The 13396-nt window shown below is 42.1% G+C and overlaps 1 protein-coding gene across 4 annotated transcripts in view; it reads left to right on the top strand.

The window, feature by feature from the left end:
* The window catches only part of kmt2e (lysine (K)-specific methyltransferase 2E), a 73130-nt gene that overhangs the window by 36442 nt on the left and 23292 nt on the right, over positions 1-13396 (top strand). For 3 of the 4 annotated variants that reach the window (XM_077498906.1, XM_077498903.1, XM_077498904.1), the window contains exons 3-12: positions 6360-6468; positions 7179-7408; positions 7501-7640; positions 8363-8547; positions 10017-10055; positions 10147-10347; positions 10425-10555; positions 11830-11947; positions 12020-12129; positions 12779-13031. In XM_077498906.1, coding sequence (XP_077355032.1) covers positions 6360-6468; positions 7179-7408; positions 7501-7640; positions 8363-8547; positions 10017-10055; positions 10147-10347; positions 10425-10555; positions 11830-11947; positions 12020-12129; positions 12779-13031 — 1516 coding nt within the window. The remainder of the gene's footprint in view (positions 1-6359; positions 6469-7178; positions 7409-7500; positions 7641-8362; positions 8548-10016; positions 10056-10146; positions 10348-10424; positions 10556-11829; positions 11948-12019; positions 12130-12778; positions 13032-13396) is intronic. The other variant, XM_077498905.1, reaches the window with a different exon arrangement.

The following is a 13396-nucleotide window of genomic DNA, read 5'->3' as shown; positions in this document are numbered from 1 at the left end:
AGCAAGAGTTCTGCACCGTGCTCTACTTGTTTTGTTTACATTTCAGTAGCATCACTATTCAAGCAATATGCATATCGCAAAGATATTGATAAGTTTCATCTGGAATTTGATGCTTTGATCTGAATTTGACCAGTCAGACATTACCTAAAATATGCACCGCCATCCAATAGTGGAACATTACAATTAATTCACAAATATCTTGAGTTTGCTTATTTTGTCACATGAAAAGAATGGTACTCCATTAGATAATAAAAATGTCCTTTTTTTTAGGTACAGTGTTCCCTCATTTATTGCGGGTTTGTCTTTTGCGGGCTTGCTGTTTTGTGTATTTTTTTTTTTACACAATGCTTTTTAGGGCCCGAGCAGCGACCGCTGTGAGGTCCCTATTGTTTTTGTAAAAATTATTATTATTATTATTCCGCTTCTTCTTCTTCTTTATTCTCCGCAAACGATCGCATTTTTGAGGACCTAAACATTTACGAAAATTCACCAAACTTTTTGCAATCTCTTCGGGCCCGGCGAAAAATTTTATATTTTGTGGTTGTCATAACAACGCGACTCTATAGTGCCCCCTAGCGTCGAAAAATAAAGACCAATCCTGGCCCGTTTGACCTAGAGCTACGAAAATTGGCAGGCACGTGTAGCACCCCGAGACGCACAAAAAAGTCAGTGGAAGCCATTTCCTAAAATGTACAGGAAGTGAGCTATGAATTTTTGAATGTCCAATTTTGGCACATTCACTGTGGTCATGCTTTTCCCCCCTTTGCAAACATTTTTCATCCAATTGACTTCAAACTTGCCATGTATCATCTCAAGACCTGAGACAACAACTGGGCAAAATATCTTGACTATTCTAAATACTATATGACGGGGGCGGGGCATCAAAAATTGCCTTTCAAATTTCATTTGTCCAGAAAGACAAAATGCTTAATAACTCCCATGTACAAGCTCCAAAAAATCGCAAACTTCTCATGCAACTTAATAGTCAGGGCCTGAAAACATCTATTTCATAAAATTCAGTTATACGTAGAGGACCACCTAGTGGTGACAATAAATGTCATACTTTACGTTTTTAGCTACTGTGCTGAGCTCGTTGAAGGGATCCAGTTGAAAATTGGTCAGAAAAGCCTTAAGATGTTGATCATGCCCCACACCGAATATTGTAACTTTTCGCCAAAGGGTGTGGCCGTTACGGTGCCGCAAAGTCTGAAGATTTTTCGTTACAATAAAAGCTGCTTTAAATTGACCGAGATGATCCTATCTTCTCAAAATTTCACAAATTTGATGAGAGTCCAGCTCTTAAGACATCTACGAACTTATATTTAATCTTGCTGATAGCGCCACCTTGTGGCAATTTTCTTTCTTACGAATTTTCTTCAACGTTTTTCTCCAAACATGTTAACTGGACCTACCTCACATTTGCTCAGATGAGAGTTTCGGCCTTCATGATGTCACAACACAAAGTTTGTGAGTTTTCGCGAAACGCTGTGGGCGTGGCTAAGCACTGTTCGCCAAGAAAACAACGCCGATTTTGAGGGTCTAAACATGCACAGAAAGTCATGAAACTTGGCACACACATCTGGCCTGGCAAAATGAGTAATATTTTATCATGTATTGTGCTATTTTTACAAAAATGACTCAATAGCGCCCCCTAGAAATTTTTAACTAAACAGCCCCGCTTGTACGTTGAAGCAAGATCTTTGGTAATTTTTAGGTGTATGAGGGAGCCCAAGACCTACAAAAAAGTCTCTTGGACCCATGTGCTAAAATGAACAGGAAGCGAGTTACACATTTTTGAATGTCCCATTTTTGACGATTTTTGCACATTTACAGGAAGCATACTTTTGCCCACTTCTCCTACACGTTTCATCCGACTGACTTCAAACTTGACCTGGACCATGTCAAGACCTGAGCCAACAACAGTGGGAAAAATCTTGACTTTTCGGAATACTATATATGAGGGCGGAGCATCAAATTTTGTGTTTCGCAATGAAAAAGGATATGCTTAATAACTCCCTGGTACATGCTCCAAAAAATCCCAAACTTGACATGTATGTTAATATTTAAGGCCTGAAGCTATCTCTATGACAGCATTCAGTTATATATGCAGCGCCACCTTGCCCTTGAGGAATGAAAAAAAAATACCCCACTTACGGTATTTTTACAAAAAATGTAAACTCATTCTAAGTGTTATAACTATGTCATTTATGAATATTCTTGTACTTTCCACCACGCAAAATGTTCACTGGCATCAGACCTAACCAAACATACATATTTTTGTTATTTAGTTTTATTGATTTTTGATAGCCTCTATGGACATTAAAAGCAATGTCGTGAATGAAGGATATGCTTAATAATTCCCAGGTACATGCTCCAAAAAATCCCATACTTGAAATGTATATTTATAGTCAAGGCCTGAAGGTATCTCTATGACAAAATTCAGTTGTAAATACAGTGCCACCTCGTCCTTGAGTCATAAAAAAAATTGCCTCACTTACGGTATTTTTACAAAAATTTTAAACTCATTGTAAGTGTGATAACTAAGTCATTTATGAATATTCTTTTCCTTTCCACCACTAAATATGTTCACTGGCATCAGACCGATCCAAACATATGTACTTTTTTATTTAGTTTAATTTTTTTTGATCGCCTCTATGGACAACAAAAGCAACATTGTGCAATGAGTACGAGCGATGATGTGTAAATGTACTACAAAAAATACCAATCAGGGCAACTCATTACCTAAAAATAAAAAAGTACACTGATTTTTGCAGATCTAAACATTCACCAAAACCCATTGAGCTTGACACACTCATCACACCTGGCAAAAAAAAATAAAAAATCCAAATGTTAAGGTTTATCATGGCATTGTTAAAGAAATTCTGCTTCCAATGTGCCAGTACCCCAACGTGGCCCGGGCTGCGAGGGCCCTTTATAGCTGCTTGCAGCTCTAGTTTTTTTTTTTTTTCCTTTTCCCATATACGCGGCCGTATCTCTCGAAGCCTACGTCCGACCAGGCACGTTCGGGTAGCCGCTGATTGGTCTTAACGAGACCTTTCCCACGGTCCCATCGCTCCATGACATTTATAATAAAGTAAAAATCATACCAAAAAGAAAAAACAATTTTATATACAGTAAAACCTCCGCTGACGAACGCTTAAGCTCACGAACTTTTCGCCTCAAGAACATTAAATTCGCGAGCATATAGTCTCTGCTGACGAACTAGTTTTCGGCGGACGAACCAAACCACGCGGTCGAACAACACCACAGTGGCGGCCACGAGAAGCTGACGCACGCTCACGGCGTCCCAGTGCGTCACCCCCTTTCTTTTAGTGCGGACGCGGTTTGTGTTTGATAGACATTTTGGACCATATTGAGTGTACTTTTGCTATTATGGGACCGAAAAAGACCCCACCACAGGCTAGTGTTAAGCCTCATGCTACGTTCTCACCAAAAGCGAGGGACGGCGGCGCGTTTGCATTGTAGTCAATGGAGTTTGCGCCACTAAAAAAAGCGAAAGTGCTATCACGTACCTCAAAAAAGGAGAAAATAGTGCCACGGCTGTTTAGTCCCAGGAAAGAGGTGAAAGTAGTTGGCGGTGCTCACTTTTTGTTGACTCGCTAAAGTGCTCCACTTCCTTGTACACCAAGGGACACACCTCCTCCGCTCCGGTGAGCACGAAAGCGCGAATGAGCGGCAACCGTTCCATAAACACTCTACGCGGTGAAACGCTCGCGAATGAAGTAAGTCTACCATTGCTACCATCCTGAAGAACTATACACATATATATATATATATATATATATATATATATATATATATATATATATATATACATTCACATATACACATTCACATATACATTCACATATACATATACACATATATATACTAGGGGTGGGACAAAAAAAACATCGTTCGTCAAGGGGAGCTAAACGTATCGGTAGCAGACTTGTCAACCGAAACAAAATCCGCCGGGAATCTTTAGATACATTGCTTGTAAAGCTGTGGACCGGATATCGCGTGGCTGTGAATCGGTTGCTAGTGAGGCTTTCTGGTTTTCATAACAATAGCAAGAATTTTGCGCCGTGCTCTACTTGTTGTTTTCTTTACATTTCAGTAGTGTCACTATTCAAACTACTTCCGTGTTTACAGAGAGCTAGCAAAGTAGCGCTCAGAGACGCATCATTCCCAGGATGTTGTAAACATAATGCAAAGACGTTACGGCTCTTTTTTTTTCCGCCTACCGTCAACGCCGTGCTCCCGACACGGCACGCGCGCAGTCGCGCACAACGAGTGACAACATGCAAATGGAGACAGTTAGCAGAAGCCGGTGCCGTACATCTCGGTATTTCCCATGGCTATCGAGTCCTCTCGGTGCACTTGTATGTCCCGGGCCGGCGTTGGTACTGCGCGCGAGCCAAAAAGAATAACTCCCGTGACGATCCAATGCATGGATTCAAACGACACAGGTTTGCCCCACAGCCAACACACCAGCTAAGCTAAAAGCACACTGCAAGTATCTCATTTCTCAGTTTGTGGCTCCCTGTCAATGTACACAACTAGCATGAGCAGCAGGGAACTGAGACGTGCCCGCAATTACGTCATCAAACTCAAAATGAACGACAGCCCAAAAAACAAAACAAACAGGAGTGATTCCGTGGTCATCATCGTGTCTCAGATTAAAAAAACAAAAAAGATATCCTACATTAACCAAAAATGAATGTGATGGCAAAGAAAAACAAAAATTGTTAAAAACAAGAATTGTTGATAAAAAGGTTAGGGCACTTTTGGAAATATTTTTGGATATATTAAGTTGTTAAAATGTGTTTGATAGATTTATTGTTCCATAAGGTGGCTTCATATTTCTTTTGGCTGGACGGTAGGTTTATTTCATGTTTTAAATTTATGTTTCTGAAATACTTCACAATGTGGACATATTCTGTTTAATTGTGTTGGTGTTTTTTTAAAGGTTAAATATTTATATTTCAAATTGAATTATCAGCCTTTTGTTTTCCTGATCCTTATTTTGAATTAAAAAACAAAAAAACAAAAAACAATTATAACTGTCAATAACAACTAATAAATATTTAAACTGATACATACATTTTTCAGTCCTATCGCCCAGCCCTTTTTTCCGGTCCATTTAAATAATTGATTCAATATATAAAAATATAGAAGACATTGTTGTTGTTCTTTTTTAACACATTTGTAGATACTGTAAAAATTTGTGGTGTTTTAAGATTGTTTACAAGCAACAAATGTCACTATAAGTTTTAATCATATCGAATCGAAAATTGTATCGTTCCCAAACCTAATCGAACCGTATCGAACCGTTCTGTTCTGAAAGATAATCGTTTTTCAATCGAATCGCCGCAACTTGTGTATCGAGATACATATCGAATCGGCCTCATGTCAGAGATTCCGACCCCTTGTAAAAGGTTGTACACTGGCTTTCATTTTTTTCTTTTCAATGTCTCTCACGCCTGCGACGGTTAGGAGCGCCAGTGTGGCAGTTAATCAGTAGTGTAGACACACAAACGAGCCTTTTACCCCATCCCCCCCCCACACACACACACACACCCACACACACACACACACACCCACACACACACACACACACCTCAAGACAGTTCTGCCTCCACACCTCGTGCACACACCTGTTCACTTTTCAAGTTGACGGCGGCAGGAAGCGTTGAATTTAAAGTGGCAAGTTGTGCGAGGGGGCTTGTGACAGGTACTGTAAGCGTCAAAATGATGATTTGAGTTTGAGATTTCAATGGAGTTCAATTTGTTGCTTCTCTTTTGTCACATTGTTTGAAGATGGCTCCTTGAAAACGTCCAATGTGTAAACGAGAACGAAGGAAAGCGGCGTGTGTGAAATGCTGCATGGCTTCACTGTGAAGTTTCACCTCTTTTACTTTAGCACATCAGCCTTTTTTTTAACTTTACAGAATTGTTTCATGTACGGTAATTAGATGGAAGAAGGTGCATTTATTTGAGTTGAGACCTTTGAGATTTTTTTTTTTTTTTATGCTGAAGAAAGCTTGAAATGAACGGTGACTTGGGACCACACCACTTCCGCCATGTGACACTTAAAGCGCAACTTGGGTTGCTCCCAAACGACCAAAAAGGTTTTTTTTTTTTTTTTTTTTTTTTTTTTGTTGTAGAAAGTGGATGTACAGGTTTGGCATGAGTCAACCTGCCAAACAAACGATTGTGTGACGACATCCCAACGAGCTGCCTCGTCGACAGACAGGTGCTTCCAGTCGCACGCGTCCGTAGTCGTGCCAGCAGAGGCAGAGAAAACGGAGCCAATATTACAGCGTGCTTGCTAATTGTGTGCATGTTGTGTGCAGACCTGAGTCGGTGGAGGCCAGCCCCGTGGTGGTGGAAAAGTCCAGCTACCCGCACCAGATCTACAGCTCTCATCACCATTCCCACAGTTACATCGGCCTGCCTTATGCTGTGAGTAGATGGAGCGAACGACCGAGCTGGCACTCATCATTTCGTCGATGAAAAATTGTCGGCATTTTCATCACATTTTTTTTTCCAGACGAAAATGAAATGAAAAACTCAAATAGAAGCCATTCATTGAGACGAAAACCATAACTAAAATGGAATCACAAAATAAATGGAATGACAATTTTATAATGACTACAATGAAAATGAAAACACAGTGAGGAAAATTGCCACAATCCAATCAGAAGGAATGAAACGCCGATGGGAGAAAAGAAGCACTTACAAACTGTTCCATTTTCACGTTTGAACATGTTTACATTCATTGTGCAGCTGTAAGATTAAGCTCAAGCAATTATATACTTTTTTTTTTTTTTTTTAATTGAGGTGAAAACAAAGTTATATTATTCAGTTCAACGTGTTTCATGGAACAATTAATAAAAGACACCGTTGTATTCAATGTGTCTTGTGTGTTAAAGTACAGTTACAAATAGGTGTGTTGTAATTTACTATAAAAGTTGAAATGTATGCTTAAGGGTAATTTAGTCAACTAAAATTGCTCTTTAAATTGTATTAAAACTAAAATACAATCAGATGAGTAAATGATGACTCAAACTTTTCATTGATTTTAATCAAAAGGCTATAAAACTCTAACTCAATGAAAATAAACACTTCAAGTCGGAAATGTTCTCTCGTCGTTTGTCGTTCTCGCCAACCAGGACCACAACTATGGGGCGCGGCCCCCGCCCACGCCGCCGGCCTCGCCTCCCCCCTCCATGTTGATCCGTCAGGGCGACGGGGGTTTGTTTGTTCCGGGCGGCCAGGATGACGCGTCCACGGGCACCACGCTCAGCACCTCGGAGGACGGCAGCTACGGGGCCGACATCACCCGCTGCATCTGCGGCTTTACGCATGACGACGGCTACATGATCTGCTGCGACAAGTGCAGGTGGGTCGCTTGGCCGGTTGGTCGCCCGCTGGCAACACCGCGCCCGTCGGCTGCTGACGCTGCTCTGTGCTTTGATTGTCCTCTTCTCTTAGCGCCTGGCAGCACATCGACTGCATGGGCATCGACAGGCAGAACATTCCCGAGACGTACCTGTGCGAGCGCTGCCAGCCCAGACACCTGGACCGGGAGAGGGCCGTCCTTCTGCAGACCAGGAAGCGGGAATGTTTGTCAGGTAGAAACTCGACACTTCTGCTGCTAGCAGCTACAAAGTGAATGTAGCTCCTTTTAAAACCGTTGCTTGCCCAAGTCATGTTTGAATGTTTTTGCAAAACAAGCACATTGGCATTTTTTCTTTTTTATTATTGACTTGCTAACAGAAAGTTACAAATGACCAATGAATTGGGCTATTAGGCTAACGAAACTTCTGTGGAAATTTGTTGAAAAAGTGACTCAAATGCAAAAAGCACACACATTTTCCCTAAACAACACAATGAGTTTCTCTGTCTCGCTTGGGGTAATAAATACTACATGCTCACCGCAGGCAAAAAAGAAGATTATTTACTGATTTTAAAGGTGTATTTTTCCCTGTTGAATTGTCTGCTAAAATGCTTTATGAACAGAGCGAAAACCAAACAAATATAAATGAAAGGATCAATAAATAGTTATGGTCAGTCTGTTCAATGCTACAGACTCGTATTTTTGACTCAGTGATATTGTCACGCAATTGCAATGTCGTTTAGTCACTTTTTCCAACAAATCAACTCACCTTCAGCACCATTCTCTAAAAATGAGTTGGCAACATTCTCAGTAGCACATATTTGTGGTCTGCTAGCTAACCCTAATGATGGCAGTGGTGTTTGTAGGGCACACCTGTGTGAAACAGTGACACCTGCTGGACACATTCTGAAGAAGTCTGTCTGATGTGTGCTGCTGGATCGGTTGTTGTCATTCAAGTAGATGGGGACACCAGCGCTACGGAGAGCGGGGACGAGGTGCCTCTGGAGCTCTACTCCACTTTCCAGCACACGCCCACCGCCATCACTCTCACCACCGGCCGCCTCTGCAACAAGCAGGCGGATAAGAAGCGCAAGAAGAGCGGCGAAAAGGAAACCCCGGCCTCTTCCGCACGAGCCAAGAAGGTCATTTCCACATGCAAAACATAAATAGGCGCTTACAAATGTTCTGCTTCCTTTTCGGTCAGTGGCGTCAAAGTCCGGTCCTCGAGGGCTGGAGTCCTGCACGTTTTCCCGGTTTCCCACGTTCAACTCAACTGATTCACATTTAAGCTGATCAGCAGGCTCTGCAGGAGCCTGATAATGATCCTGATGATTGAATCGGGTGTGTTGGAGTAGGGAAACCTGGAAAACATGTACCACTCGGGCCATCGAGGACTGGACTTTGACACCTGTGTGTTAGGTTCGTTTCAAATTTCACCCAAAAGCCTCATAGCCCTACACAGTAAATTCTGTCGAGTAAATTTGACTCTATTTCGAGTGGGACCAAATAGACTTGGGTTTAGAGTCTTAGCTTACGTTCACACTGCAGGCAAATATTACCCAGATGGGATTTTTCTGCCCAAATACGACCTGTATCTGACTTTTTTTGTTTTTGTTTTTGTTTTTGTTTTTGTCAGTCTGAACGTCTCGATTACAATTTTTTTTTTCATATCCGACCTGTGTCGCTTTCATATGTGGTCTGTGATCGGACACTTATCCGATTTTTTTTGCAATGCGACCGCAGTCTGAACGGCCGAATCTCATAGATCTGACCTCTACGTCATCAAAAGTCCAATATGCGCTCCGTGCCGTCCGTGCGGGTGGGGGCGTTACTCGGGAGACGTACGTGAATTTGAATTTAATCCCACTTAAAAATTATGGATAAAGCTGACATTTGTGGTGATATTAAGATAGACACTCATTGATTACGCGCGGCAATGTTAGGGGAGAAACAAAGGAGAGGTCGCCGTGAGAGCAGGAGCTCCAACAAGCTCGCCTCATTTTCACAAAATATGAGCCCCCACGACGGATTTATAAATGTCCGTGGCCCTGACACGCTGGACCATACGTATTTACTTCCACAAACACAGCGTTGTGAGTGACGTCGTATCTTCTTCTGCACATGTGGGTCACTTTGGGGACACATAACGTTCACACAGCAGACAGACTGAGGTTGCAATTAATAGGTCATGTGAACGCTTACTCACAAAAAATAGGAATTGAGCATTAAGACCTGCAGTGTGAACATAGCCTTTTTACACTTGGAGGAGAGTAAAATCAGAATTGGAAAAATCAAATTAGACAAGCTTCAGCTTGGGAGACTGGCACACTAGCACCTGAGCTGTTGCTCGTCCTACGGTTTGCTTGGAGTTTGAAGATTCCAGCTGACACGAACAATATACTAACAACACACGGCAGGAGCCGCGTGGCTCGGGGAGTCGATCGGCAGTCTCCCAAGCTAAAGGTCGTGAGTTTGTTCTTCAACCCTTGAGTGACTTATTTATTTTACTCTCTTCCGAGTGTAAATATGACTCGAAAACAGTGTCTATTTGGTCCATCTCTAAATGGAGTCCAGTTGACTTGTGTTTGACATAACATGCTTTCTGTTGCAGGCCTTCCGAGAGGGCTCAAGAAAGTCGTCAAGAGTAAAGGTAAAAAAAAAAAATGCGCACGCATGGCGCAACAAGACGCGGTTGTCTGCGCCCATCCTGTTATGACCTCGTCCTTCCTCACCCGGCGCAGGGCGCCGCTCCCGAGCATGAGGTGAGCGAGCAGCCGGCGCTGTGGGAGAACAAGATTAAGACATGGATGGAGCGCTATGAGGAGGCCAGCAGCAACCAGTACAGCGAGGACGTGCAGGTGCTGCTGCGCTACAAGGAGCAAGGCGACGGCAAGAGCCTGGCGTACAACACGCACCCGCCCTCCTTCAAGCCCCCCGTGGAGGTAACGGCAAAACGCAAGATGCTCTTTGCTTGCCTTTGTTCAGGCCCGGTGGCTCACTGTTCTCTTTTTTACCGCAGAGTCACGTTCAAAAGAACAAGAAAATCCTGAAGGCCGTCAGGGACTTGGCCCCGGATTCCCTCATCATTGAGTACAGGGGCAAGTTTATGCTTCGCCAGCAGTTTGAAGCCAACGGATACTTCTTCAAGAGGTCAGTTCAAGACTGCAATCTCATGATCACTACAATTCAACTTACAAAAACACACGTCCGATTGCTCATTCCATTTGCTATTAACATTCCAAATAGTTTGATAAACGGGCCAATAGATTTACTGCTTTGATTCCAATTGGTTCACAATTTGTCTTCTTGCCATTCACATTTTGACATCATCATGACGTTCCCGTGGATCCTTCCCTTTTTTCAAATATTCCATCCACAAATGGCAAAACAAGACCTTATTTGCCATTCAAATCAATCTTTCAAAAGTCTTAAATGTAAAAGCAAGATATTGTCATTGTAAGTAAAATTGCAAATCTCCAAAGAAATGATTGATTTAAAACTCAGGCTCACAGTAAGATGAGAGACTGACAAAGCAGGACCAACAAAATGATGATGTGACTTGAACCCGTTAACGCGTCTGACAAAACATGCAGCGAAAACCTCTGGATGACTTTTGAGTCACCCGTGAAAACCGCAAGTTTTCCTGGAAATTCAAAAATCTGAAAAATAATTGATATCTCAGCTCCTGAAGCTTCTAGAAACATAATTCCAAAAACATTTCAGAGCTTCCACCTGTGGTGTTCACACAAACCTAAGTTTATTATTACAAGTCTTCAACATATATTTTTTTTAAAAATCAACAAACAAATGTCGCATCTGCGAGTATATTTACCTTCACCACTGGAGCACAGTTGTAATAACCTCGGAGGATAGAGTGGTAATTATTCTTCATCCGTTCCGTTACAAGATTTTCAACATCGTCATAGTCTCCAAACATATTTCTTAACAGTATGTCGCTGTCAAATTCCTCCCGCGTTGTCGTTAATTGCGTCATTTATTTCATAACTCGCGTGAATCTGCGTCAGCCATAAATATTCAAAAATTCCAGGACGTGCTAAACGAGGCCCATATCACCCTCTCGTACATATTCGGACGCAAATCATCGGCTAAGAGAGCAACAATTGGTCAAAACAAGACAAAATTGACTTGTCCACTCTCCCGGCTTTAACGGTAGAAGCACGTTCACGGAACTTCACGCACTCCCGGCCTTCATGAGTTCATTGGAACTCTTAAGGATCAACTTTGGGCAACATGGGACATCAGGAAGTCATGCCAAATTGATCTTCAATGTATTTTTATCTGAAATGGAGATTTGTGCATTGAACTTGCCTCAAGCAGTTGGAACCCTGCTGGAGAAGAAGATCCAGTTGTGTGCAATCCGGCAACGCCAGCTGACTCTTGTCTCTGCTTCTCTGCTTTTCTAGACCGTACCCATTTGTCTTATTCTACTCCAAATTCGACGGGGTGGAGATGTGCGTGGACGCGCGTAGCTTCGGCAACGAGGCGCGCTTCGTCCGCCGCTCGTGCACGCCCAACGCTGAGGTGAGGCCACACCCCCGACGACAACACATAAACAAATGTCTGCTACAAGTCTCCTTCCTTCCTTCGCGGCAGGTGCGCCACGTCATCGAGGACGGCATGTTGCACTTGTACATCTACTCGCTGAGGCCCATCGCCAAAGGCACGGAAATCACCATCGGCTTTGATTACGACTACGGCAGCTGGTGAGTCACACACTCAACGACATCCCCAGATGTAAGTTCCTTTTGGACCAAACAGAATTTGATTGATTCATTAATTGATGTTGGCAATAACTTGAAGTTGGATTGCTGCTTGTGCACTGTGCATTAGGAGGATCATTTATTTTTTTGGACAAAAAAAATGTTAACATATTTAAAATTATTAAGACCAATAAAAAAATAGAAACACTATAATTATGCAAGACCAAACAGAACTTAAAATAACATATATTTTTAATGACATATATTTGTTTAGGTTGGCAAAAACTTGAAGTTGGATTTCAGCTTGTGCACTGTGTAGTAGGACGATCATTTGTTTTTTTGGTTCAAAACAATAAAATGTTTAAACATAAAAAATATTCAGACAAATAAAATGATTTGAAACACTAATTATGCAAGTTCCTTTTGGATGAAAACAAATGATCAAATTACTTATTTTAAAATAAAAAAAATGTATAGGTTTAAACAAGTCAAAAATTAGTATTAATGATTTTTTATGATTATGCTGATTTTGTAATTGTGGAGTGTAATAATTGAAATTGCAATTGAATTTCGATGAATTGCACAGCCCTTGATGATGATGATGATGATGATGATGATGATGATGACGATGACGTCAGCCTGCATTTTGCAGTAAATACAAGGTGGACTGCGCCTGCGTGAAGGGCAACCCTGATTGCCCCGTGCTGAAGCATAACCTGGAGCCCACGGAGAACCTGGGCTCGGGCGGGCGGCGGCGGAACAGCCGCAAGGACAGGGAGCCGGCTCGGGAGGACCTGGGCCAGAACCAGAACTTGGGAGTTGACTGTGAGGCCAAGGGCAAGGGCGCTGGCGACTGCAAGCAGAGGAAACTCTCTCCCCTTCGACTCTCTATCTCAAACAACCAGGTACAACGGTTTCTTTTGAACTCATTGACTGGCAGCCATATTGACTGAAGTAACCCCCTTTGCACTGTGTTTTAGTGGATTTGGACTGATTTTTGCAAGGCCCACAGAATATTGTGTTTTATTGCTATAAAAACATGGAACCTACCAAAAGAAAGATTAAAGTCTCTTCTCTCATCAGAAAAAAAAGTGTCCGTTTTGCAGCAATTGGCATGAGAATATAGCTAAGTTTCATCATTATTCACATTCCTGGTGAAAAGACTGGAAAAAAGAGCTTGTTGCAACATGTCCCTGGTTGATCTCTTATACTCTGCTGCCACCTATTGGCCGGTTTTGTAGTCACTACCATTGCTTCAACTGTTCTCTTC

This window comes from Festucalex cinctus, chromosome 16 (assembly GCF_051991245.1).
Source record: "Festucalex cinctus isolate MCC-2025b chromosome 16, RoL_Fcin_1.0, whole genome shotgun sequence".
Classification (NCBI taxonomy): Eukaryota; Metazoa; Chordata; class Actinopteri; order Syngnathiformes; family Syngnathidae; genus Festucalex; species Festucalex cinctus.
This window is presented reverse-complemented; position numbering and strand designations above follow the sequence as displayed.